We start from the raw sequence: 25,195 nt of genomic DNA, 5'->3' as shown, positions 1-25,195 counted from the left end.
TGTATATTTCCGACGGACTTCTTATTCCGTCGGTAAATAGGCGGGTGCAGGCGTAAACATGACCGACGGAATGATATTCAGTCGGTAATTAACGGGTTTAGGGTTTTATTATACCGACGGAAAGCATATTCCGTCGGTAAGTTTCCGCCCGTACCCGTTTTCTTTGCATTCGCTAAACCTTACCCGATAACTAGCCGAAATCACCGACGGAATTAACCATTCCGTCAGTGATTACCGACTGAATTATTGTTCCGTCGGTAATTACTGACGAAAATATAGTTCCGTCGGTAAATCACGTTTTAGGACACAGATTGTCCCTTTCCTCTTCGCGCGACCTCTTTCTTTCCTCAGCGGCGGTGATTTCCGGCGGCTCTCTCCAGCGATCTCGGCGCCCTTTCCTCCCGTTTACACCGTTCCGGCGATCTCTCAGGTATGCTCTTCTATTCTCCTCTCTCGTTTGCGTTTTCACACGGCCGGCAGCCGCGCCCTGCTCGCGGATCGCTGCCGGCGGCCTGTTCACGGTCGGCAAAGTGCTTGCGGCCGGCGGCCTGCTCGCGGCCGGCGGCCAGCGGCCAGCGGGCAGCGGCCTGCTCGCGGTCTGCGGCCAGCGGGCAGCGGCCTGCTCGCGGCCAGCGGGCTGCTCGCGCCTCAATGCTCGCGGCTGGCGGCCTGCTCACGACTCGCTGCTCGCGGCCAGCAGCCTGCTCGCAATTGTAGCGGTGCTTTGTTACTGTTCGTAGCTGAGCACAATGTAAACCCTAGAAAATTTAAGTGTCGTGACATATTTTGATCAATTTCGCTATTGTACTTGCATAAAATGTAGTTTGATCGATGCTTCTCATATATGTATGATTATTTCATTTGATAATGCTATAAGGAACAACATGTTTATAATAGTTTCATTTAATTGTTCTAGTGTAGAGGTGATTTATGGTAATATGATATGATGATCGTGAGATGAAATTGTGCACATAATTCTTTATTTAAACTTATTTCAAGTGATACAACAAGTTTAATAATGTTTCAATTTATATTCTCTTTAGGTTATACCAATGTATATGAACAAAGCTTGGATGTACAATCGATTAGACAATGGTTTTATCAGAGATGATTTTATTGCTGAAGTTGAACAGTTTGTGATTTTTGCTAAAAGTCATCCAGAATGTATGAATCGTTCTGAGTTACGGTGTCCATGCAATCATAAAAAATGTCAAAATAGAGCATTTCGTGATGAAGATACCGTAAAAATGCACATATGTAGAAATGGATTTGTGCCAAATTACTACAATTGGTATTGCCACGGAGAACCTTATATATATGAACCAATTGGGTCATCTGGTGGTTCGTATTCTGGGACTACTGTTACAGCTCCTGAAGTATCAAATAATATTGATATTTCAATGTAATCAATGGTTCAAGATGCGATGAATGCAGTTGATTATTCGAATATAGATGAAATACCAACCCCTGAATATCAGCAACTATATGAAATGTTAAAGGCTAGTGAAAGAGAAGTGTGGGAAGGCATTCCTTCTGGTCATTCACAACTATCAGCTACAGCAAGGTTATTGAATATGAAAGCAGAACATCATTTCTCAGAAAGATGTTACGATGACATTTGTCAATTGATGTCAGAGTTGCTCCCTACTGATAACATAATGACTGATAGCTTCTATGAAACAAAGAAATTGATCAGAGGTTTAGGTTTGCCTGTAAAGAAAATTGATTGTTGTATAAACAACTGCATGATATTTTGGAATGAAGACAGTGATTTGAATGAATGTAAAATCTGTACTCATCCTCGTTTTAAGCATCGTAATCGCATACCAGGGAAGAAGAAAAAAAATATTGCTTGAAAAGTGATGTATTATTTTCTGTTAACTGCTAGACTTCAACGCTTGTATGCATCTACAGCTACAGCTAACCACATGTTGTGGCATCATGAGCATGAGCATGAGCATGAAGGAGGTATAATGTGTCATCCTTGTGATTCTCCTGCATGGAAACATCTTGATACTGTCTTTCCCTCCTTTGTAATGGAACCACGAAATGTGAGATTGGGACTTTCTGCAGATGGATTTCAACCATTTGGTCAGTCGGGACAACAATATTCATCTTGGCCAGTTATATTAACACCGTACAATTTACCACCATGGATGTGCATGAAAGATGAATTTATGTTTCTTACCGTGCTTATTCCTGGTCCAGCCAATCCAAAAGATAAGATAGATGTTTTCTTGCAACCTCTAATTGCCGAGCTTAATGAATTATGGAATATAGGGTCGGTTACTTATGATATTGCAAATAACTAATTTTACATTGCATGCGGCCTTATTATGGACGATCAGTGATTTTCCAGCATACTCAATGTTGTCGGGATGGAGCACGGCTGGTAAATTAGCATGCCCACATTGCATGACAGAGTCCGATGCATTTTCATTGCCTTGCAGTGGGAAGGTATCTTGGTTTGATAATCATCGTAAATTTCTACCACTGGATCACCCTTTTAGATGAAATAAGAAAAATTTTCTAAAGAATGTTGTAGTCAGAAAACCTCCCCCAGCAGTCCATACTTCAGGTGAAGAAATTATTGAACAAATAGATAGTTATGGATTCCTCCCAGTATCTCAGCCTAATTCTGATGAGATAAATAAGTATCTTGTGAGGATGTGCAAGTGTGGTTGGAAGAAAAGGAGCATATTCTGGGAGTTGCCTTATTGGAAGTATCTACTCATTCGACACAATATAGATGTGATGCATGTTGAGAAAAATTTCTTTGATAATATCTTCAACACTATGATGAATGTACCTGGAAGAACTAAGGACACTGCAAAATGATGTGAATAATTAAAAGAACTAGTCAACAGACCAGTTGCATCAGAATGAAACAACCAATAAGTTTCCAAAAGCTTGTTATACATTGGACAAAGATGGTAAACAAGCTTTATGTAGTTGGTTAAAAGAAATCAAATTTCCAGATGGATATGCTTCGAATATGGCTCGATGCGTTGACATGAACAAATTAAAGATGTTTGGAATGAAGAGTCATGACTGTCATGTGTTCATGCAAAGACTTATTCCAATAGCTTTTCATGATTTACTTCCCAATAATGTTTGGCAAGCACTTACAGAGTTGAGTCTTTTTTTCAGAGATTTGACAGCGAGGTGTATTATGACGGTTGATATGATTCAGCTAGAGACTGACATTCCTCTCATACTTTGTAAGTTGGAGCGTATATTTCCACCAAGTTTTTTTGATTCAATGGAACATCTACCGGTACATTTACCATATGAGGCACGAATAGCTGGTCCTGTGCAGTACAGATGGATGTACCCATTTGAAAGGTTTTTGAGAAAATTAAAAAATAATATTCGTAATAAAGCAAGAGTTGAAGGGTCAATATGTAATGCTTATCCGGTGGAGGACACCGCAAATGTCCTAGAACACCGCAAATCTTCTTTCTGCTCTTATTATTTTGCTGATAATGTTAAAACCAGACACCGCAAATGTCCTAGAAATTCCGATGATACTCAGAATATAGATCCATCAATGCTTTCTATTTTCAAATTTTCTGGTAAACCAATGGGTGCATCTGTTTCTAGATGGTTAACTCAACAAGAATACCATGCTGCAAGAACATACATACTCTTAAACTGTGATGAGGTCAAACCCTACATAAAGTAAGTTAACTTCTCTAATCAAGCTTTTATTTCGTTGTAGTTAATTGCTTGATATCCTAATTTTCTTATAATTACCTTTTTTCAAAGCTTGTATGAGCAACAATTACATCTTCAAAATCCATCAATGACTGCAAGTGAGGTTGCTGAAAAGTTAGAGACCGAATTTGCATTATGGTTTCAAATATATGTGAGTTAGAGAAATTTTCATAATTCTTTATTAAAATAAATTCGGTCCTAATTTTTCGTATTACTATTTTGATAGGTGAAAGACCGAAGAATACCTAATGTACAAGATGATAGAATATTGAATCTTGCATCTGGACCCCTACGCCAAATAATGGTCTATTCGGGTTACTATGTTAATGGTCTCAAATTCCATGTGAGACAACGAGATTCGCAGAGATTAACTTTTAATTCTGGTGTCTGCGTTAAAGGATCTATCGACACCAATAACACTGAGTTTGATTACTATGGTAGACTTGAGCAACAATTACATCTTCAAAATCCATCAATGACTGCAAGTGAGGTTGCTGAAAAGTTAGAGACCGAATTTGCATTATGGTTTCAAATATATGTGAGTTAGAGAAATTTTCATAATTCTTTATTAAAATAAATTCGGTCCTAATTTTTCGTATTACTATTTTGATAGGTGAAAGACCGAAGAATACCTAATGTACAAGATGATAGAATATTGAATTTTGCATCTGGACCCCTACGCCAAATAATGGTCTATTCGGGTTACTATGTTAATGGTCTCAAATTCCATGTGAGACAACGAGATTCGCAGAGATTAACTTTTAATTCTGGTGTCTGCGTTAAAGGATCTATCGACACCAATAACACTGAGTTTGATTACTATGGTAGACTTGAGGAAATTATAGAGGTTGAGTATCCTGCATTACCGATAAAAAGGTGTGTGTTGTTCAAATGTTCATGGTATGATCCAACCCCAAGAACAGGTACCAGAATACATCCAAATTATAATTTAGTAGAGGTTAATGCAAACAGAAGGTTCAATAAGTTTGAACCTTTCATTTTTACAATACAAGCGGGTCAGGTGGTTTATCTTGAATATCCTACGAAGAGAAGAAGAGCTAGTGAATGGTTGTCTGTTTGTCGATTGAAGTCTCGTTCTACCATAGAAATGCCGAACACTATTACTGCTCAAAACCATGATGCATTTCAGAATGACGAAGTAGAGAGACATTCGATTGATTCACAAATCCAATCTACATCACAATTACTTGTAGATGGTAATGTCACTGACGAGGAGATAGATGATGGAGAGAAATCCAGCAGTGAGGATTTTGTTGAACTAACAGAGTCTAGCGACGACGACTTACAAACTGTTAATGTTGAGTGGAAATGCTTCCAGAGTCTAGGATTGATTAAATTTTAGCATTATTATTCATCTAGTAAGTTATGCTTTAATCATGTTTTGTTGCTTATTTATCATGTTATTAAAGACTTATTATGATGTGCTGTAATATGTTTTTGTAGATATAAGGTATCATGGCAGATCTTCCAGCACCACTCCGTGGATCCACCGTACTTAGGGTTGTTGGAGAGTCGTAAGTATTTTTTTTATTATTAGTAATTCAAGTTCTTTATTTATAACATATATCTTATGTCTTAATATTGCTTATATGTAGGTTTACTCCCGACGGCCATCGAGTATCCACATATATCACACGGAAATTTAAAGAAAGAGTCTGCATATCTGGGACTACATGGAGACATGTAGATGCTGGAACTAAGGATTTCTATTATCAAGAATTTGTGGTAAGTAAATTGAATGTGTACATTATATTTATCCTTTAATATTCTAAAATTTTATTTTTAAATTGCAGAAAAAATATACATGGGAGGAGGGGCACGAGGTAGAATTTACAAAAACTTGGAATATTTATTGTGCCAAGTTGTACAAAGACCTATTATACTATGTGAGAAAGGATGGCACACGGCCTGCTTATGTATCCGACGAGATTTGGAGTGCATGGACGGCCACTTGGTCTACAGAAAGATGGCAGACAAAGGCTCTAAAAGCTCGAGCGAATAGGAATACAGCGCCAGGTGGCCCGAGTACCGGATCTGACGGCATACATCAGGATCTCGATCCATTGTTGAGCACGCTATGGATCTGGTGATTTTAATTTAAAGTTATATAAATTAAATTTTTATTTATTAATGAACTTGTATAATTTTAGCCAAACTTATTTGTGCATGCAGGAGCGTTCTTTAGAAAGACAACCCACTTGCTTGGAGATTTTTCTCAAGACTCACCAGAGAAAGGATGACACATATATTGATGATCGATCAAAGAACATTGGGGTTTGAATTATTAACTTGCAATTTATATTTAATCTTTAATAATGATTAATTAGCTTTAATAATTGTGTATAATATATAAATTGTATATTTTTTCTACACAGGAGGAAATGACAAGCAGGGTTGCTCAGGCATCTCAGCCACCAGTAGAGGGAGGGGAGTCACAGGATCTATCCACCCAGGAAATAAATGAAATTTATTATGATGTTGTGGGTGGAAGGACAAAGAACTTCTCCCTCTACGGCCTTGGTTCCCAGGCCAAGGTGGTATTTGATCGCTTGAGGACTCCTAGGGGCCGTGCGAGTTCCTCTTCTTCTTCTTCTGAGGTGGAGTCATTAAGAAAAGAAAACCAAGACTTGAAGACTCAGATGACTACCATGTATCAAAAGTGGGAGAAGAAGTGGGTTGCACAGGAGCAGGCATTGGCCCAGATGCAAGCAATCATTGCACGATGAGACCCATCACAGCAGCCCCAGTCAGAGGAGACCCCAGACCCATCAAACCCAGACCCTGCTGATGATTAGATTTTGTTGAGGTATGTTTAACTATAACTTGATTTTTTTTAGATTTTTTTAGAAATTCATTAAGTCAAATATATTTATTGTATTGGGATATTATTAGATGTTTATCTTAAAGTGTTTTACATTCTTCAGGAGTTCATACTGATACATTCACCATCACCACTATTATTGGTTATCCAAAATATAATTCAGGTATTTTTTTTTACAAGTAAAATTAGTTATATATAACAATGTTTGAGTTATATTACATTTGCATCGATTTATTCTAATCATAATCTATTGTATTTGACTTTTACAGGATTATATTCGGATATATGTATAAGTGATGTATCATGGTATGTATTTTGGATATTTTGTATTTGTCGTTCACTTGTATACTTTTAGATACTTTTGATTGTGAGAACTTGATACTTAGATTTTATTATAGTTTGGAGATTTTCTATTTGTCGTTTAGTTATGTTTATATATTTGTTGTATGTTGTATTTTGGAGATTGTGGATTGATTTATATTGTGATCTTGTTGTTGTATGTTGTGAATATATTGTGTGGATTGTATTTGTGATACCATCGCCTGTGATGGTTTGTATTTGTATTAAATTTGTATATGGGAAACTAGCAAAACAGGGGCAAGATTTCAAATTTTTTCCAGTTTTTTACCGACGGAAACTATAATTCCGTCGGTATATTATCGAAAAGCACAGTGGTTTTTTGCGATATATTACCGACGGAATCAAAGATTCCGTCGGTAAACCCCGACGGAATCCGTAATTCCGTTGGCAAACACCGACGGAATAGTTGTTTCCGTCGGGGTTTACCGACGGAATCCGTAATTCCGTCGGTAAGCTCCGTTTACCGCCGTTTGATTTTTTACCGACGGGTAAGAAAGTCAGTCGGTAATATACCGACTGAATATATAATTCCGTCGGTACTTACCGATGGATATGCTTTTTCGTCGGTAAAGTGAATGCCGACCAAAATACTTCCGATATCATAAATTCCGTCGGTAATGTCATATACCGACGGAATACCGACGGAAAATTCAGTCGGTAATAATGGTATTTTTTGTAGTGACAAACACAAGAAGTAGCAGCTACATACTCCGCCTCACAAGTAGAAAGAGTAGCAATAGGTTGCTTCTTAGAATTCCAAGTAAAAGCTGAATTTCCCATAAAGAAAACAAACCCAGTAGTACTTTTTCGACTATCAATATCACCGGCCCAATCACTATCACAATAGCCAACAAGCATAAAGTTGTCCGAGAAAGTATACAAGATACCATAATTAATTGTACCTTTGATGTAGCGAAGAATTCTTTTGGCAATTTTCAAATGTGAAGTAGAAGGAGCTTCCATGTAACGACTCACAAGTCCAATGCCAAAAAGAATATCCGGTCTAGTACAGGTTAAATACCTCAAGCTTCCAACAAGACTCTTGAATAAAGTTGGATCAACTTTTTCACCATCTTGATTCTTATGTGGCTTGATTCCACACTCCACGGGTGTCCCGACCGGCTTACAATTATTCATAACAAATTTCTTGAGAATTTCTTTAGCATATCTTTCTTGAGAAATAAATATGCCATCATCTCGTTGCTTCACTTCAATCCCAAGATAGTAGGACATTATGCCAATATCCGTCATCTCAAACTCCTTTGTCATAGCTCTCTTGAAATCTTCAAACATCTTTGGATTGTTCCCTGTAAAAATTAAGTCATCCACATACAAGCAAACAAGTAACATATCACCATTTTTATCATTCCTTGCATAGAGGGCATGTTCATGTGGACACTTGATAAAACCATTTGCTTGAAAATATTTATCAATTCTACTATTCCAAGCACGAGGGGCTTGCTTCAAGCCATAGAGAGCCTTTTTTTAATTTTAGCACTTTATTTTCTTCGTTAGGCACTACATAACCCAAAGGTTGATCAATATAGACTTCTTTCTCCAAGTCTCCATTCAAAAATGCGGATTTTACATCCATTTGATGGATTCTCCAACAGTTTTGAGCTGCAATAGAAATGATCAACCGAATTGTTTCAAGACGAGCAACAGGTGCAAATACCTCATCATAGTCAATTCCGGCCTTTTGCTTGTACCCCTTGGCAACCAATCTTGCTTTGTATTTTTCAACCTCGCCTTGCGCATTTCTCTTTATTTTGTACACCCACTTCACACCAATTGTGTTCTTTCCATTCGGTAATGATACTAGCTCCCATGCATCATTCTTTGTAATTGCCTTGATTTCTTCATTCATGGCATTTCTCCATTTCTTATCATGAGCGGCATCGTCATAACTTATAGGCTCAGTTTCTGCTAGTAAGCAAAATTGAGTAAAATCACCAACATTTACCTCTTCAGTGGCATCATAAATGTCACTCAAACTTCTGAATCTTTGAGACCCTTCACTTGAGCTTGCTTCATTTGTTTGTGAATCTTGTGGCGGTGGTGTTGGTGGTGGAATATTAGGTGGTGCCATGCCTTCTTCCCCCTCATCATCGTCAAGGAAAGAACTATATCCCCTCTCTTTCTTTGTAGTACTCCACTCCCAAACACCTGCTTCATCGAACTCCACATCTCTGCTTATGACAATCTTCCCATTGCTTGGATTATACAACTTGTACCCTTTAGAGCTTTGATCATAGCCGATGAAGAGATACTTTGCACTTTTATCATCAAGCTTTGTTCTTTTCTCATCATGAACATGTGTGTAGGCAATGCTTCCAAAGACCCTCAAGTGTGAAACACTTGGCTTGTATCCACTCCAAGCTTCTTGAGGTGTCATACCATGAACACTTTTGGTGTGACATCGATTCATCAAGTATACTGCACAAGAGACAACTTCGGCCCAATATTTATTTGGCATATTCTTACTCTTTAACATACTCCTTACCATGTTGAGAATAGTTCGGTTCTTCCTCTCTGCTACTCCATTTTGTTGTGGTGAGTATGGAGTCGTCATGGTTCGATGAATGCCATTTTCTTCACAGAAAACCTTGAATTCATTAGATATGAATTCTCCACCTCTATCGGACCGAAGAGCTTTGATTTGATAGCCACTTTGTTTCTCCACCATTAATTTGAACCTTTTGAAAGTTCCAAACACCTCCGATTTTGCCTTTAAAAAATACACCCAAGTTTCCGAGAATAGTCATCAATAAAAAGCACAAAGTAATTATTCTCACCAAGTGATGATGGCTTGATTGGTCCGCACACATCCGAGTGTATCAACTCCAATGGATGTTGAGCCCTTGTTAAAGACTCCTTGGGAAAACCTTTTCTCGCTTGCTTGCCAAGAAGACATCCTTCACAAAGTTGATTAGGATGGTTTATGGAAGGCAATCCTTTCACCATTCTTCCTTTGCTCATCATTTTCAGCCCATCGAAGTTCAAATGCCCAAATCTCATGTGCCATAGCCAAGATGAATCTTTGAAACAAGATTTCAAACACATAGGAACATCATTTTGAATATTTAGCAAAAACATTCGGTTCTTTGTCATGGGCACCTTAGCAAGCAATCTTCCACTTTCATCTTTCAATGTCAAGTATTTATCTTTTAGGTGAATATCATAATTCTTTTCCAATAATTGGCCCAAACTCAAAATGTTACTTTTCATGGCCGGCACATAAAACACATTGGAAATTAATTGATGACTTCCATCTTTTGAACGAATCAAAATCGTACCTTTTCCTTTCACTTGAACTTTCGAAGAGTCGCCAAAAGTTATATCTCCATCGGTTGATTCATCAAGTTCCACGAACAAATTTCTCCTTCCGCAAATGTGGTTACTTGCACCGGAATCAAGATACCATGTGCTCTCATTCTCATCTTGATCATTTTTGCAAGCTAGAAGCAAAGTAGGACCCAAATCTTCTTTTGCATCATTGCACTCCGCAAAATTATTTATCTCCTCCATATTATTTCTACATTCCCAAGAATAGTGGCCAAGACGATGACAAGTAAAACACTCAACTTCAGATTTGTCATACCTCATTTGATGGCCTCCACGACTTCTACCTCTTCCACGACTTCTTCTTTGATTGAAGTTTTGACTCCTCTCATTATTATATGAGGTGTTTTTGTCACCTCGTCCACCTCTTCCATGACCACGACCTCGACCTTGGCCTTGCCCTCGAGATCCTCCACGTCCGCGACCTCTTTGGGATGTGCCTTGGAATGTGTCCTTCAATGATAGCTTTGCTTTCAAAGCTTGTTCAACCGATTTTGAACCGGTTTTATCAATCTTTCTTCATGTGCTTGTAAAGATCCGGCAAGTTCATCAACGATCATGGTGCCTAGATCTTTAGACTCTTCGATGGCAACCACGATATAATTAAATTTTGGATCCAAAGATCTCAAAATTTTTCCAACAATACGACCATCTTTCATATCATCTCCATATCTTTTCAATTGATTAGTGACAGCCAATACTCTTGAAAAATAATCTGAAATGGATTCGGAATCCTTCATGTGTAGAGATTCAAACTCTCCTCTCAATGTTTGGAGACGTACCTTCTTCACTTTATCAACACCTTTAAATGAAGCTTGAAGAGTTTCCCATGCTTGCTTGGAAGTAGTTGCCGCAGCAACTTTCTCGAACATCTTTTCATCCAAACTTTGATGGATGAGGGTGAGCGCCTTTTGGTCCTTCTTCTTGGCGGATGCCACATTTTCATCAACGTCATTCTCCACAGGATCCCAAGCTTCATATGATTCAAGCAAAGCTTTCATTCTTATGCATGCCAATTATCATAATTTTCCTTGGTGAGAGATGGAACAACAAATGGGGTTCCATTCGACATCTTCTTCAAGCTTTGTCTCCAAACACAAATGGTGGCTCTGATACCACTTTGTTAGAAGATGAAGAGCAAAAATCAAAAAACTATAACACTCAAAATGGGAGGAAACTACTTCTTCATATTTTCTTCATATCTAAATTGTTAAATCTATAGGGTATTTATAGGGTATACCCAAGATGTATCTACATAAATACATGAACTAATATTAAATGATATATATACATCATCCAAAGAGTCATTCATAAATCCTCTAAAAGACCTCTAATATTTATGCCCACAATATTAAATACTTAATTAATCTAGTTTATATTTTTCAACATAGCCATGTTTTTATTTATTGATTCCTTGCTAACTTGTAGTTGACCTTTTAATTAACAAAGTAGCTAGGACTTCGCATGTGAGTGTGCGTGTGTGAGAGAACAATCTAAATCATTGATGTAAGAAAAAAATCGATAGAAGATATATATTTTCTTAATTGCTCCTGCGTGCTTCGTGTTATAGGCAATCGATAAAGAACTAAAAGCATACAAATATAACTAATTCACTGCATCATCAATTAGGTAATTATACATACATAATTATTAATAATATGATCGTATTCATGCCGCAACACACAATTATATACGATAAATAAATATTGAGCCATAAGTATTTAATACTTTTATGTCATATAATTATATAAAAAAAATAACTTAACATTATAATTAGTTTTATATCGTTGTAATTGATTTTATGTTAAAATAAAGGATGACATAATCAATATGATAAAGTATACCATTAATTAATCTAGTTCTTAAATAAAAAGTAGCATTATAATGACACTTCATGCAATTGTTCTAATAAATGGATATTCTAAAATCAAGAAATAAATATTAATTATGCATGCCTTACGGCCGGATGGAAAATAATTTTAAATTATGATTTTGAAACATTTTAAATACCTAAATTTAATTTAATTGAATTTAATTGGTGAGCAAAGCAAACATTTAAATACCATACTTTTCACGCCCGTTAATCTTTAAATAACAAGAAATTATCAGGTTTATAGGAAAAATAACAATTAAACACTCCAATTACACAATTAATTAAGCCGGTGATAATATAAAAACAAAATGAGACAGACCAGTGGGCCCATTTGTTTTGGAAAGTCAAATCTGCAGTGTGATTATTTTTTTTTTCAGCTATTTATTTATCCTCGCCACATTATTTTCCTCCCTTATAAGACAACTAAAACCCACATGGAGTCCTAAACATTACCTTCGTTCTAACTGGTTAGTTAGTGGGCCACGAATCGTAGACCAATTCAGAAGCGGGTACTTTAGAATTTAAAATGGATTATGAAGCCATCTTAACTACGCGCCGTTGGATGGTGCTGACGGCGCTCCGAGTATTATATTAGCGCTCCATTTGATGATACACGCGTAACGACGTCGCGTGCGATCTGCGGGTGAGCGAAAGTGAAGGCCGGATTAAAAAAAAACTAGGCATATTAACAAACAGAGATTTGTATTTAGCGGGAAGGAATCAGGGCCCACCTACGCGCCAAGTTGACGAGGGGAAGCATCGTCCCCGGGTATAAAAGGAGGTATCTTAGCAGGGCTACGAATTAACAAGCTTCCCGTTCTCTTCTCTCTGTTTCCTGCTCCAGCTCTATTAACGATCGAATGGTAGCTTCTTCTTGATCTGATCTGATCTTATAAGCAACCTTCCACAACCTTGAAGTTAGTAGAGAGTAATGGGAGGAGAGAAAGGTTCGAGCTTGGAGGATCTCAAGAATGAGACTGTCGATCTGGTAAGTAACTTCGCTAGCTGTCGTCAATTAATTAATCTTGCCGCCGTTCTTCTTCTTCTTCTTCCGATTCTGTTTGCTGAGCAATTAGCTGGGTAGATAACATTTCTGAGAAAGTTTGGTTTTGTGGTACCTGAATTCACAGGAAAAGATTCCTATAGAGGAGGTATTCGAGCAGCTGAAATGTACGAAAGAGGGTCTGAGCTCGGAGGAGGGAGCCAACCGGATCCAACTCTTCGGGCCGAACATGCTGGAAGAGAAAAAGGTTTGGTTTTGGATTAATGGAGTAGTACGCAGCGCTGTTACGTTCGATCGAGTGGGTAAACAGAAATGAGGACGGATCAGTTTTGGTGTTTGTAGGAAAGCAAGTTCCTCAAGTTTCTGGGGTTCATGTGGAATCCGCTGTCGTGGGTGATGGAGATGGCGGCGATCATGGCGATTGCACTGGCGAACGGAGGAGGGAAGCCGCCGGACTGGGAAGACTTCGTCGGGATCATAATTTTGTTGGTTATTAACTCCACCATCTCGTTCATCGAAGAGAACAACGCCGGGAATGCGGCGGCGGCCCTCATGGCTCGCCTCGCACCAAAAACCAAAGTGAGAAGAAGATTGAACCAATTGATTCTTTTTCTACGTTGATGGATGCATGCACATGATCTATTCGATCTAAAGCGTCTCTAAACCAAATATATTTATTATTCTGACAGGTACTGCGTGACGGCGCGTGGAGCGAGCAGGACGCGGCCATTTTGGTGCCCGGCGATATCATCAGCATCAAATTGGGCGACATCATCCCCGCCGATGCTCGCCTTCTGGACGGCGATCCCTTGAAGATCGACCAGTCCGCCCTCACCGGAGAGTCCCTCCCAGTCACCAAGAACCCCGGCGACGAGATCTACTCCGGCTCCACATGCAAGCAGGGGGAGATCGAGGCCGTCGTCATCGCCACCGGCGTCCACAGCTTTTTCGGCAAGGCCGCCCACCTCGTCGACAGCACCAACCAGGTGGGCCACTTCCAGAAGGTCCTCACCTCCATCGGCAACTTCTGCATCTGCTCCATCGCCACCGGCATCCTCATCGAGATCATCGTCATGTACCCCATCCAGCACCGCACCTACCGCGACGGAATCGACAATCTCCTGGTCCTCTTGATCGGCGGCATCCCCATAGCCATGCCCACCGTTCTCTCCGTTACCATGGCCATCGGCTCCCATAAGCTCTCCCAGCAGGGCGCCATCACCAAGAGGATGACCGCCATCGAGGAGATGGCCGGCATGGATGTGCTCTGCAGCGACAAGACCGGCACCCTCACGCTCAACAAGCTCAGCGTCGACAAGAATCTCATCGAGGTCTTCACAAAGGGCGTCGACAAGGATCACGTCGTCCTGCTCGCTGCAAGAGCCTCCAGGACAGAGAACCAGGACGCCATCGATGCCGCCATGGTCGGAATGCTCGCAGACCAAAAGGAAGTATGTAACTTGAAACAAAAGGACCAATTTTTACTTTGCATTTTCACGATGAATTGTACCACACACACAGGCGAGAGCAGGGATCCGAGAAGTGCATTTCTTTCCCTTCAATCCCGTTGATAAGAGAACAGCGCTCACTTACATCGATGAAGAAGGCAAATGGCATCGAGTCAGCAAAGGTGCTCCTGAACAGGTACTATTCTGTCTCTGGTGGTGCTCAAATTAAGCTAGCCTAGTTCATCTATGGCATGCAAATTTGGACTTGTGTAGATTATGAACCTTTGCAATTGCAAAGAGGATGTCAAGAGAAAAGCCCACACTGTGATCGACAAGTTTGCTGAACGTGGGCTTCGATCTTTAGCAGTGGCGAGGCAGGTTTGTGATTGAAACACTTGCAGTGTTGCAGTTTGTATTCCAAATTTCCTTCCTTGTTCATCGCTTCATATTTGTGATGTGATTAATGCAGGAGGTTCCTGAGAGGAGCAAAGAGAGTCCTGGTGCACCATGGCAATTTGTTGGTCTACTGCCGCTCTTTGATCCCCCGAGGCATGACAGTGCCGAGACCATCAGCAAGGCTCTCAACCTCGGTGTCAATGTGAAGATGATCACTGGTAATTGAACATTTCATTTTTGCTCTCAAGTCTAAAGTAGTTCAATTGCTAGCTTTGTGGAGCTTTGGTTAATGGATGGATGGATATGCTCTTCAGGTGATCAACTTGCCATAGCAAAGGAGACTGGTAGAAGACTTGGAATGGGCACAAATATGTATCCTTCCTCTTCGTTGCTTGGGCAAAACAAGGATGAGTCTGTTGTTTCACTTCCGATAGATGAATTGATCGAGAAGGCAGATGGGTTTGCAGGAGTTTTCCCAGGTCTGTTCGTGTTGTGTACACACTGTCAAACCATAAATATTATAAAGATTAGCTGTAATATGGTGTACTTTGGAACAGAACATAAGTATGAAATTGTGAAGAAGTTGCAAGAAAGGAAGCATATATGTGGGATGACTGGAGACGGAGTGAATGATGCTCCAGCCTTGAAGAAGGCCGATATTGGCATTGCTGTTTCTGATGCCACCGATGCTGCAAGAGGTGCTTCCGACATCGTCCTGACTGAGCCTGGTCTCAGTGTCATCATCAGTGCTGTTCTTACTAGCCGAACCATCTTCCAGAGGATGAAGAACTACACGGTATGATCAATTCTCTATCTTATTTTTCAGCATTGTGCAACTGCCTAATTTTCCATTTGTTGTCTCTAACAATGGCAGATCTATGCTGTTTCGATAACCATCCGTATTGTGGTAAGTACTAAATGGCGCATCTTGGTCCAATTCTCTTTGGGTTTGTTCTACGATTTCAGACATGGAAAATTTGATCTTGGTACCAACTTCTTTCCACAGCTTGGATTTATGCTTATTGCTTTGATATGGAAATTTGACTTCTCTCCTTTCATGGTTCTGATCATCGCCATACTAAATGATGGTGAGCACATACATAACTAGTGTAAGAAACTCAATGCCTGTTATCTGAATCTTTTGTTTGGTAATTTTGTTTTATGCAATTCCAATTACAGGCACCATCATGACAATCTCTAAGGATCGCGTCAAGCCATCTCCACTTCCAGACAGTTGGAAATTGAAAGAAATTTTTGCTACAGGCATTGTGCTAGGAACTTACTTGGCCTTGATGACTGTCCTCTTCTTTTGGGCTATGAAAGAGACCAACTTCTTCCCGGTATATGATCACTTTATTATGCCCAACTGTATGTCTTTAGTACTCTATGGACCTAAAGAAGAGAATATCTCTGTATGCAGAACAAATTTAATGTTAGATCAATAAGATACAATGACCATGAGATGATGGCTGCGTTGTATCTGCAAGTGAGTATTATCAGCCAAGCACTGATATTTGTTACTCGGTCGCGGGGTTGGTGCTTCACCGATCGACCTGGACTTCTACTTTGCACTGCTTTTGTGATTGCACAATTAGTGAGTTCCTCAGATTGCTTTCTCTGGTGCATTAAACTATGCACTATGTCCACAATTTGATTCACCTACTCAGCCATAACATAGTCACTAATTCTTGTCATCAGATTGCTACACTAATATCTGTGTATGCAAACTGGAGCTTTGCCCACATTAAAGGCTGTGGATGGGGTTGGGCAGCAATCATATGGCTTTACAGCTTTCTTACCTTCATTCCACTTGACTGGATTAAGTTCGCTATTCGGTATGTACTAAGTGGAAAGGCCTGGGATTCTCTCTTTGATAGGAAGGTAAACATTGCTCATCTAGTTGACCTTTACTCAACTAATTCGTCAAATTAGGTTGCTTTTATCTGCTACATTGCCTTGTTAATGCTATACAGACTGCATTCACCACAAAGAAAGATTATGGAAGAGAGGAAAGGGAAGCTCAATGGGCAATTGCACAGAGAACACTTCATGGTCTCCAACCACCTGAAGCTTCAACCCTCTTTGGGGACAAGAACGGTTACCGTGAGCTTTCGGAGATAGCTGAGCAGGCCAAGAGACGAGCCGAGATTGCAAGGTAATCTGGCTTTTGCATAATAATTGAAATAGTTATTTCTGCTTAGCTTCATAAAAGAGTTTGTTGAGACAGCAATCAGTTTGTGTGCCTTGTATTCAGTTTACCATCAAGTTGAATAGAATGTATAAGTTGAAGAGAGATTAATCTTGCTAATTCTTGGTTAATTTACAGGCTGAGGGAGCTGCAGACTCTCAAGGGTCATGTGGAATCAGTGATCAAGCTGAAGGGACTGGACATTGACAACATCCAGCAGCATTACACAGTGTAAAAGCACCACATAATACATATAGCTGCAAAAAGCTCGATAGTTTCTTATGGAATGACTGCGAAACATTCCATGTGTAATCCTCGCATGATGCGGAACTCCCTGTCTAATTTAGAGTGAAGTGTCGCTCAAAGTTTGTCAGTTCTTTACTTTCTTGCTCTTTTAGTGTTGTGCCGTGCGGTGTGTGGAGAATAAGCTAATTAACCACCTCATTTCTTCTCTATTATGAAAGAGAGAGGAGAAATATTTCTATTGTTAATGTATCTATGCTACTTTAATAAAGATCAGCATGTAGGCTTTTGTTGTGATAATTAAAATTATATGCTTTTTAAGTTCTGGATCTTCGATTCATCTAAAATTGAAGAGACTGAATTCATAATCATGAGATTTCTTAAACCATGAGATACTTGTAACTCTAAACTATTGCAGCATTTAATCTTGATACTTGATGATGACATCGAAATAATTAACTAGGGAACACTGTTTGACATAATCAAGCTCTACATCTAAAAAGGAGGAATGTTATACCAAGAGTGTAATCAAGATCAACTACAATATCAAATATTTTTTATGTTCCTAAACTATTGCTGTTCTCAATCTCTAACTAGAAATTTGTTGAGAATACAGTAAATCCTCTACAAGTTCTCTTTCTTACAACAACTTTGGCTATTCAAAAGAGAGGTGCACAGATGTCAATTTATCTTAATATTCATTTTCACTAATATTTCTACATAATAAAGGATTTGTAAGATCAAAATGTCAGATTCACAAGAATATAACCAAATTCAAAAGAAAAACCAAATCTTTATTCTACTTCTACTTTATTGCATTCCCCAAAAATAACTATTCCTTTTTTTCAGTCGTTGTTGTCAATCTCATCCCTCCCAATTCTTTCTTGTGGATGATCCAAAAAGCAATCAGCCATGAAAGAACTGGCTGTTGCACCTTGATATGGTTGTCAAAGAAAAAAGTGGCATTGGCGTAGAAGGTCTGCAGGCTCCAAGTATCATTCTTAGTGGAAAGGGGGGAACGGCAATGCACTGTCATCCCAAGGCAAGCATTTATACTTCTCCAAGTATACATGTATACAATAACCCGTTCCTGTCCACTATGAAGAGCTTCAAGAGTGAGCAACTACGCAAGTAGGCTCTGATTAGCCAAGAAATGGCCAACATAAAAGGAAGAACACACAACAGAGAAAGATGGCATGAACTGAACATTATTGGTAATTCACAGTAGGTTTTGTTAACAAAACCAGTAGAGAATTCTTCACCTTCACTTAAAACTGATATACACAATTCTCAAAGGATATATATATTACTGTCTCACAGGGAGCTGAAACAATGAATCACAGGTTGCTACAACATCATGTTGTATGCAGGCAAATCTTTCACACTGGTCACATCTTCAAGTGAAAGCTCACGCTCCAGCTGATTTCTTGTAGACTTAAGAACCTCCTGGAGAAACAAAAGTCAACCCGGATTAGAGGGTAATCTCATGTTGGACTAATATATGTGATTGGAACCGGAGAAAAAGAGCAATTACATTGAACTCCATATATGATGCCCGCTTAGCAAGCCATTGAGCATCTAACATGCGAAAAGCAACACAGTAGAGGTTATCAAAGGCTTTCTCATCTTCTCCAAGCAATTCCAGGAACCGAATTCCAGCTTTGCTAGATGGCATGACTGAAACGGGAAAAAACCGAGATTTAAATCAATGTACAACATTGGCATTCAGCTAATAGTTGACAAACTACCTGATTGTAAATCTAGCATTTGCATCAGCATAAATGACAAATTAACACCAGCTACAGCAAAAGGGTACTCCCATTCAGCTCTTCTACCTTCTTTCTTGTGTAACAACACTTGGAAAGAATTCTGATCCATACGACATGACAAATACTGATTTGGGCTATGAAACAAAAGAACTAAAATAAAATGAAAGAAAATTCAAGGAAAAATTAACTACCGGATAGTTTTTGGCAAAAAAAATGAGATTTTCCAAGGATATGAAGCCACCACCCCTACAAACACATTTAGCATCACAATCATGTAAAAAGTCAAATCTTTTCTTAAGGTATCAGTAGAACTAAAGTTCCACTTACCTAAAATCTGTTGATGGGTCACAGCCTTGCCAACCCATTTCCTTCCATAATTCAGATTTAAGAGGAGGAATTTCTCTATTAGGATAGGCAACTCGCCAGAGATGTCTCAGAGCATCCTACAGCATAAATCTGTCAGTTTGCAGTTATCCAAAAGGCTGTAGAAGGTACTATATAAAAAATAAATAAATAGTCATTATCAATGTAGAGTGGTACTTGATGATCCAAACAAGAGCCATCAAACTGGATCTCCAATCTTTGCCTTAAACTTCCCAATCTCTCTTCCTTCAAAGATGAGTGCATAATAACAGATGAACAAGCTTTCATAAGAAGTCATTATTGCATTAATCTAGAGAAAAATACTAAACTTGCAGTTAAAATGCCCTATTAAACTCTTAATGTCATCAGAAGAAGAGTATTACCGCATCTAAGGATAGACAACAACATGCTATATTAACTTGATGTGGAGAATAATATATCATCTTTTCCATTCAAATAAGGTCATGATCAGTATAGAGAAATGAGAAGAAGAGTATCCATTTGTGTCCCACTTTAAGTCAAGATGACAAACAGAAACTTAGCATTTAAATTGATTAGAGTAAAGCTGGTGCATGCAGTTCTCTTAGGTATTATACATTTATACTAGCCTAGAATCTGAAAAACAAATTAGTGTAAGCAAATAGAAGGACACTGTCTCAAATCAACTGTTAATATTATTTTCCATCAGTTAATTTGTATTGTTATAATTCTACTTCTTGTGGAGTCAAATAAAATCTGATACTGAAGGAATATAACCAAATTTACATATATGTCTACATGCAAGTTACTATCAGTGACTACATTGTAGGCTATAGGATCGCAAGAAATTCATCACCGAGACAACTGGCTCTATGACCATGTAGCAATAGAATAATGTATGATCAACTATCAACTCGGCTCAAAAACTTTGATGATTGAAAGTATGCGTTCATACCATTGTGTAACTCCATTTGACAAAGAAATTCAATTCGACTCAGTGAAATCAGCCAAATTGGAAAGTCAATCTGCTCAATCAAGTCACATTTTAAATAATTTACTCCACCTCAAAACCACTTGTGTCCTCCCACAAGCAAGTGATGAATGACCCATGTGTTTCTTTCAATCCAAATAACCATGAAGCTTAAAAACTAGATAAACCCCTGAACCCGATGCCAGATTATTGTATCCCTCCAATCACACACCTGTTTCCATCCAGTCTTTTACCTTCTTTATTTTTCCTGTTCTCTCTTTTTTGTGGACTTTGATGGCACCACACCAAGCCTCTCTCTCAAATTATTTCTCTGTCTATTCCCCAACCACTTCATTCTCTAGAATTTCTCTTTCTTGCTCTTTTTTTTTTTTTTTTTGCCTTCATCTCCTAATCTCCTCTCACCCACAAAGAAAAGGAGCAAATTCAAAGTTACTAAGAAACAAGAAACACATTGGACTAAATCTGTCAAACAAGTGATCTGAATGGCCTGTTGCCTGGATGTACCTCCTAAGAAGCAAATGAGCACCTAGTTGCCTGCAACTAGGTGTTCATCTCTTCTTAAGAATAAGAATAAACAACCCTCCAAGAAGAAGAAAGTTATAATAAAGATTGCATCTTCTACCTAGCATAAAACTATGTAAAATTATGTCATTTATCAAAAGTATTTTGAAACGAGCAGAAAGTTCTTCATTTGCTAGCAAAAGTTCCATTACCTAATTGTTGATTCGTCACTACTCCATTCTACACTCTCCTTTGCTACTACTCTCTCCAATCATGGTTTTCATCCTCGTTTTGCAAGATTTCCTTTTTGGAACAATATGTCTTGCCTATCACTATCTTTCTCTCATTACTTTTTCTCTTCCTACCTTCCTGCCCTCATCATCAATTTTATTGATCCATGTAAATGCTAACTCATTGAGGAAGTTAAAACTACATGAATCTTATACCTAAATTCTTTGCAGTCTATATCACTAGTGATATCCAAATCAATCAAATCACTTTTTATTACTTTAATAAAGTTTTCTTAGGTCACTCTCTACCCCCCACCTTCAACTAGATTTATGTTGCATTCGTGATTATCTTCATTTGTGCAACTGTTTCATTTTTCATTTTACCTCCCTCTGTTTATCTCATTCCCTTTCCATCAACAGTATAATATGAGCACAATTTTTCTGTCTATTTTATTTTCCATAATCCACCCCTTTATGCATGCTTGCCGTAAAATTAGGAAGAATGGAACACAATGAACCATGGAAGACAAAATATTTTGAGGGCCTAATCTCAACCATGAAGCAACAGATGCAAACTTCAGAATCTTTGTTGAAGTGGCTTTATTCGAATCTACAAAAATCTTCATTAACACTTAGGTATGACCATGGTAAAAGCAAATACATATTATGATACTTAACATGAAGAAAGTTGTAGCATATAACATATTAATGATTTATTAAAACACGATAATCAAAAGGTCATAGATGATCAACTTACTAAATTTTCATTTCCATAATACTTTAAGAAATGAAGCCTAAAGTTGATTCTGTAATTTTAAGAAAAAAGTAGACTGTTTAGGTCCATCAAGGCTGGTGTCTTAACACCTAGAGATTTTACAAGTCTATGCTCTGTTAGCAGAGCCAAATCTTTGGACAGCTTTTATTTAGAATGTATAACTGTTTTGCAATTAAAGATTTCGGAGCAAAATTTCTAGAAACATAGAGTTGAAAAAATTCATAAAGAAAATTACTCGTGAAATTCTTTTGCCATGGATATAAAAGCTAGTTACAAACCTTGTTCATTGAATCATTTCTAAAATTTACAGGTAACCAAAAGTTGGCAATCCTAGTCAGATTCTCAAAATTTTCCTTTTATGGAACTGTAGTATAGCCAAGTTGTTATACATAGTATTTTGTAGAAAGTTTGTATAAACCATTTTTCATCAGTATTAAAGATCTCCAAATGATGGAAACAATTTTTTATAACATGCATATATATATGTCAGACAGTTTAATTCCTTAAGAGCATAATTGATGCAGATAATTACTGTAAAATAAGAGTGTTCAATAAAAATAAGCCAGGACAGCAATTCTTTAGAACAAAACAGATTTCATTGTTTTTTTTTTTGTTTTTTTATTAGTTAACCTAGTAAATTAACACCAAGGCTGGTAAGACTGGGCAAATGTAGAGGCATTCAAACCCATGAGATTGCAGTTGAGGCACATAGTCTCCACTCGTGTCGTGTCAATATTGATAGAAAGAACTTGCGAAAATTCAAAGCATTATATCCTCATGATTGTTGCCCATATTTTGTTAGTATCTTCTGCAATAATTTATGCAAATGGTATGCTTGTCAATTGCCTACTTTTGAGTTGGGTACCTAGGATCTAACTTAAACACAACCCAGCTTCCATCACCAAAACCACCACTGCTACGTATTCTCAAAATGGACTTGCAGGAACAAATATGCAATAACATTTATTTGACCATAGAAAAATCATATTGGTGTCAGAATATATTTTCTACAATTAGTTCATGATGATTCAGATTCAACAGAAAAACAGGAAAAAAGTAATTACCTGCAAGGGACTGAGACAAATTAGGTTGTCCTCGTTCATTGTTAAAGAAGGAAATGGTACAAATCTTCCTAAAAATGAGCCAGAGCTAAGGACAAGATTTGCTGCAAAGAAAAGAATCAGTGGCACAAACTGCAATACTTCATTGTCTAAATCACAAAAGAGATGATGAAAAATGTTATATACAATTCCATGCATTATCTAACATTACATACTATATGTTAAGCAATTTACTTAATATAAGACCTAACTACATTGAACATGTGAAAATATTGATGGTGCATAAAAGAAACAATACCTAACCACTGAGACCATTGAGCAATCAAATTGGAGAAAAGAGATGTCCAATGAAGGTTTACTTCCTTTCTTTTGTCATCCAAATCTTCATGGCTTGCATCATCATATCCCTTGAAAGAACAAACAACTACTGATATATAATGTATAAATATATCTCAAATTAAGTTAACAATTTTATCTAGTTAGGAAGCTATGAATGGTTTACCTTATAATGATCCCCATAGTTGTTCCCAAGGAGAGGTTCATCTAAGGTATCAAATTTTTTCGAAGCCAAATACTCATTTCTACTGTCATAAACATGTTTATGATGCCGCCTTCTAACTGTATTTGTTGCCATGGCAACTATTGTGCTGCCTTTGCATCAAAATAGAATGATCACATCAAAATGCATGGCATGAGAAACTGAGCGGAGACAAATAGAAGCATTCTAAGGATAATAATAAAAACTACAAATAATTGAAGAAAAAACTATTCATTTGTGATCACTCTGATAGGGAGGAGCTAACTTGTAGATTTTAATAGATGATAACATGAGAGGGAATATGTTACAATGGTTTGGTCATATTCAAAGACAAATAATAATTTTATGGTTATGCATTAAATCAACTAAAGTTAAAGGTAAAAGGGGTAGAGGAGTAAAGACACTGATCTAGCTAAAGTAATTATTAATAGTTGAACAATAACAGTATTAATAGTGATACAATTTCTATGGTTTAATTTGATATACAAGTTTAAAAATCTAATAAAATAATTCCTCAAATAATTAAACCCAATTTTCAATAAAACTAATGAAAAATTAACTTGTAAATTAGGAAGTTCATTTTAATAGCATAGGTGCAGTTGAAAACTAGGCAGATTCCCTATTATCCACTTTGAACAAGTGAACAAAACTAATCAGATAGAGTGTAATTTCTTTTCAAATGAAATTAAAAAAATTACAATAACAAACTCAGGCACTAAGTATTACCTAAAAGCTAGAAATATATAGATAGTTAAGGATTTTAGTGAAATGTCTGCCTTCTAAATAAACAGAAAAGTCTCTTCATAAAACTTACAATTCAGCCTTCTCGAAAGATTACTGAGAACAAGTTAATACGGATATAAAAAGATTGGCCCTTTTCCTAATAGTTTGAGATTTATCTGGCTATGTGGTTAGCCAATTAACTTTAGCATGATATTAAAATTTAAGAAATCTCGTGTTCGAGTCCTACATGTGACAATAATATTATCTCTTCCATTCGTGTGGTGGGTTAGGTCTAGTCGAATGAAGTTTACCCATCCACAAAGGAAACAAGTGTATAAATGCATCGATCTCTCAAGGGAAAAAGAAGAGCAAAAAAAAAAATTGACATCATTAAGTTCGCCGTCAGGTCACCAGATTCCACTCCGTTTGAGAAATTAAAACTGTCCTACGGAAAATCCAATTCAAACATATGGCTAAAGAGAAGAAGATTTGAGAACGTATCGCCATGGAAAGCCTAAACTGATATTTTTAAATGAACTCTACAGGGAACTAAAATGCCTCAAAAAAAAAAAAAAAAAAGTAACACCACAAAGATCTCGACTTTCATAGAAGCGGCGGCCAAACATCAAACAATGGCATCAAAAGGAAAATCCACATAGGAAAGGCACATACCCAAGATCCTACAATCCTCCGGAGCGACGATCTGGAGTCGATTGATCCTATCAACTCCCGCGAGCCCGATTCTCGCCTTCGAGAATTAGGAATTTGACATTAAGTAGATCTAAAATCTTAGGCCGAAAGTTACCTAATTCGCAAGAAATTAAACTGCTGCTTCAAAATTCCAAATGACCTG

General features: G+C 37.8%; 2 protein-coding genes across 4 annotated transcripts; one reads left to right on the top strand and one right to left on the bottom strand.

The window, feature by feature from the left end:
* The first annotated feature begins 12,935 nt into the window (after positions 1-12,935).
* Positions 12,936-17,428, top strand: LOC121969142 (plasma membrane ATPase-like). Of its 2 annotated transcripts, XM_042519075.1 has the most exons (16): positions 12,936-13,122; positions 13,265-13,384; positions 13,480-13,716; positions 13,827-14,588; positions 14,659-14,781; positions 14,859-14,963; positions 15,055-15,199; positions 15,296-15,460; positions 15,539-15,777; positions 15,856-15,888; positions 15,988-16,069; positions 16,161-16,321; positions 16,402-16,575; positions 16,680-16,862; positions 16,955-17,136; positions 17,308-17,428. In XM_042519075.1, the coding sequence occupies exons 1-16, from the start codon at positions 13,066-13,068 to the stop codon at positions 17,402-17,404; spliced, it is 2,865 nt and encodes a 954-aa protein (XP_042375009.1). In that variant the 5' UTR covers positions 12,936-13,065; the 3' UTR covers positions 17,405-17,428. The 2 variants fall into 2 exon arrangements, with proteins under 2 accessions (XP_042375009.1, XP_042375007.1); XM_042519073.1 differs by having other exon boundaries at positions 15,296-15,777.
* Positions 17,429-18,604: 1,176 nt separating this feature from the next.
* On the bottom strand, positions 18,605-25,195 carry LOC121969141 (ELMO domain-containing protein A-like). Of its 2 annotated transcripts, none has more exons than XM_042519071.1 (10): positions 25,015-25,195; positions 23,584-23,732; positions 23,380-23,488; positions 23,085-23,185; positions 19,722-19,790; positions 19,509-19,624; positions 19,373-19,427; positions 19,161-19,281; positions 18,947-19,089; positions 18,605-18,858 (listed from the first exon to the last, which is right to left on the bottom strand). In XM_042519071.1, exons 2-10 carry the CDS (start codon positions 23,713-23,715, stop codon positions 18,760-18,762), a joined length of 945 nt encoding a protein of 314 aa, XP_042375005.1. In that variant the 5' UTR covers positions 23,716-23,732; positions 25,015-25,195; the 3' UTR covers positions 18,605-18,759. The 2 variants fall into 2 exon arrangements, with proteins under 2 accessions (XP_042375005.1, XP_042375006.1); XM_042519072.1 differs by having other exon boundaries at positions 23,584-23,728.

This window comes from Zingiber officinale, chromosome 4A (assembly GCF_018446385.1).
Source record: "Zingiber officinale cultivar Zhangliang chromosome 4A, Zo_v1.1, whole genome shotgun sequence".
In the NCBI taxonomy this organism is placed as follows: Eukaryota; Viridiplantae; Streptophyta; class Magnoliopsida; order Zingiberales; family Zingiberaceae; genus Zingiber; species Zingiber officinale.
This window is presented reverse-complemented; position numbering and strand designations above follow the sequence as displayed.

Coding starts and splice junctions, on each gene's coding strand:
- LOC121969141 (XM_042519071.1), bottom strand. CDS start 23,715: ATGGCAACAAATACAGTTAGAAGGCGGCATCATAAACATGTTTATGAC. Junction 19,428..19,508: donor GACCCATCAACAGATTTTAG/GTAAGTGGAACT, acceptor ATGTGTTTGTAG/GGGTGGTGGCTTCATATCCT. Junction 19,282..19,372: donor TTTTTGCCAAAAACTATCCG/GTAGTTAATTTT, acceptor CGTATGGATCAG/AATTCTTTCCAAGTGTTGTT.
- LOC121969142 (XM_042519073.1), top strand. CDS start 13,066: ATGGGAGGAGAGAAAGGTTCGAGCTTGGAGGATCTCAAGAATGAGACT. Junction 14,782..14,858: donor GCAAAGGTGCTCCTGAACAG/GTACTATTCTGT, acceptor GGACTTGTGTAG/ATTATGAACCTTTGCAATTG. Junction 16,322..16,401: donor AAGAGACCAACTTCTTCCCG/GTATATGATCAC, acceptor CTCTGTATGCAG/AACAAATTTAATGTTAGATC.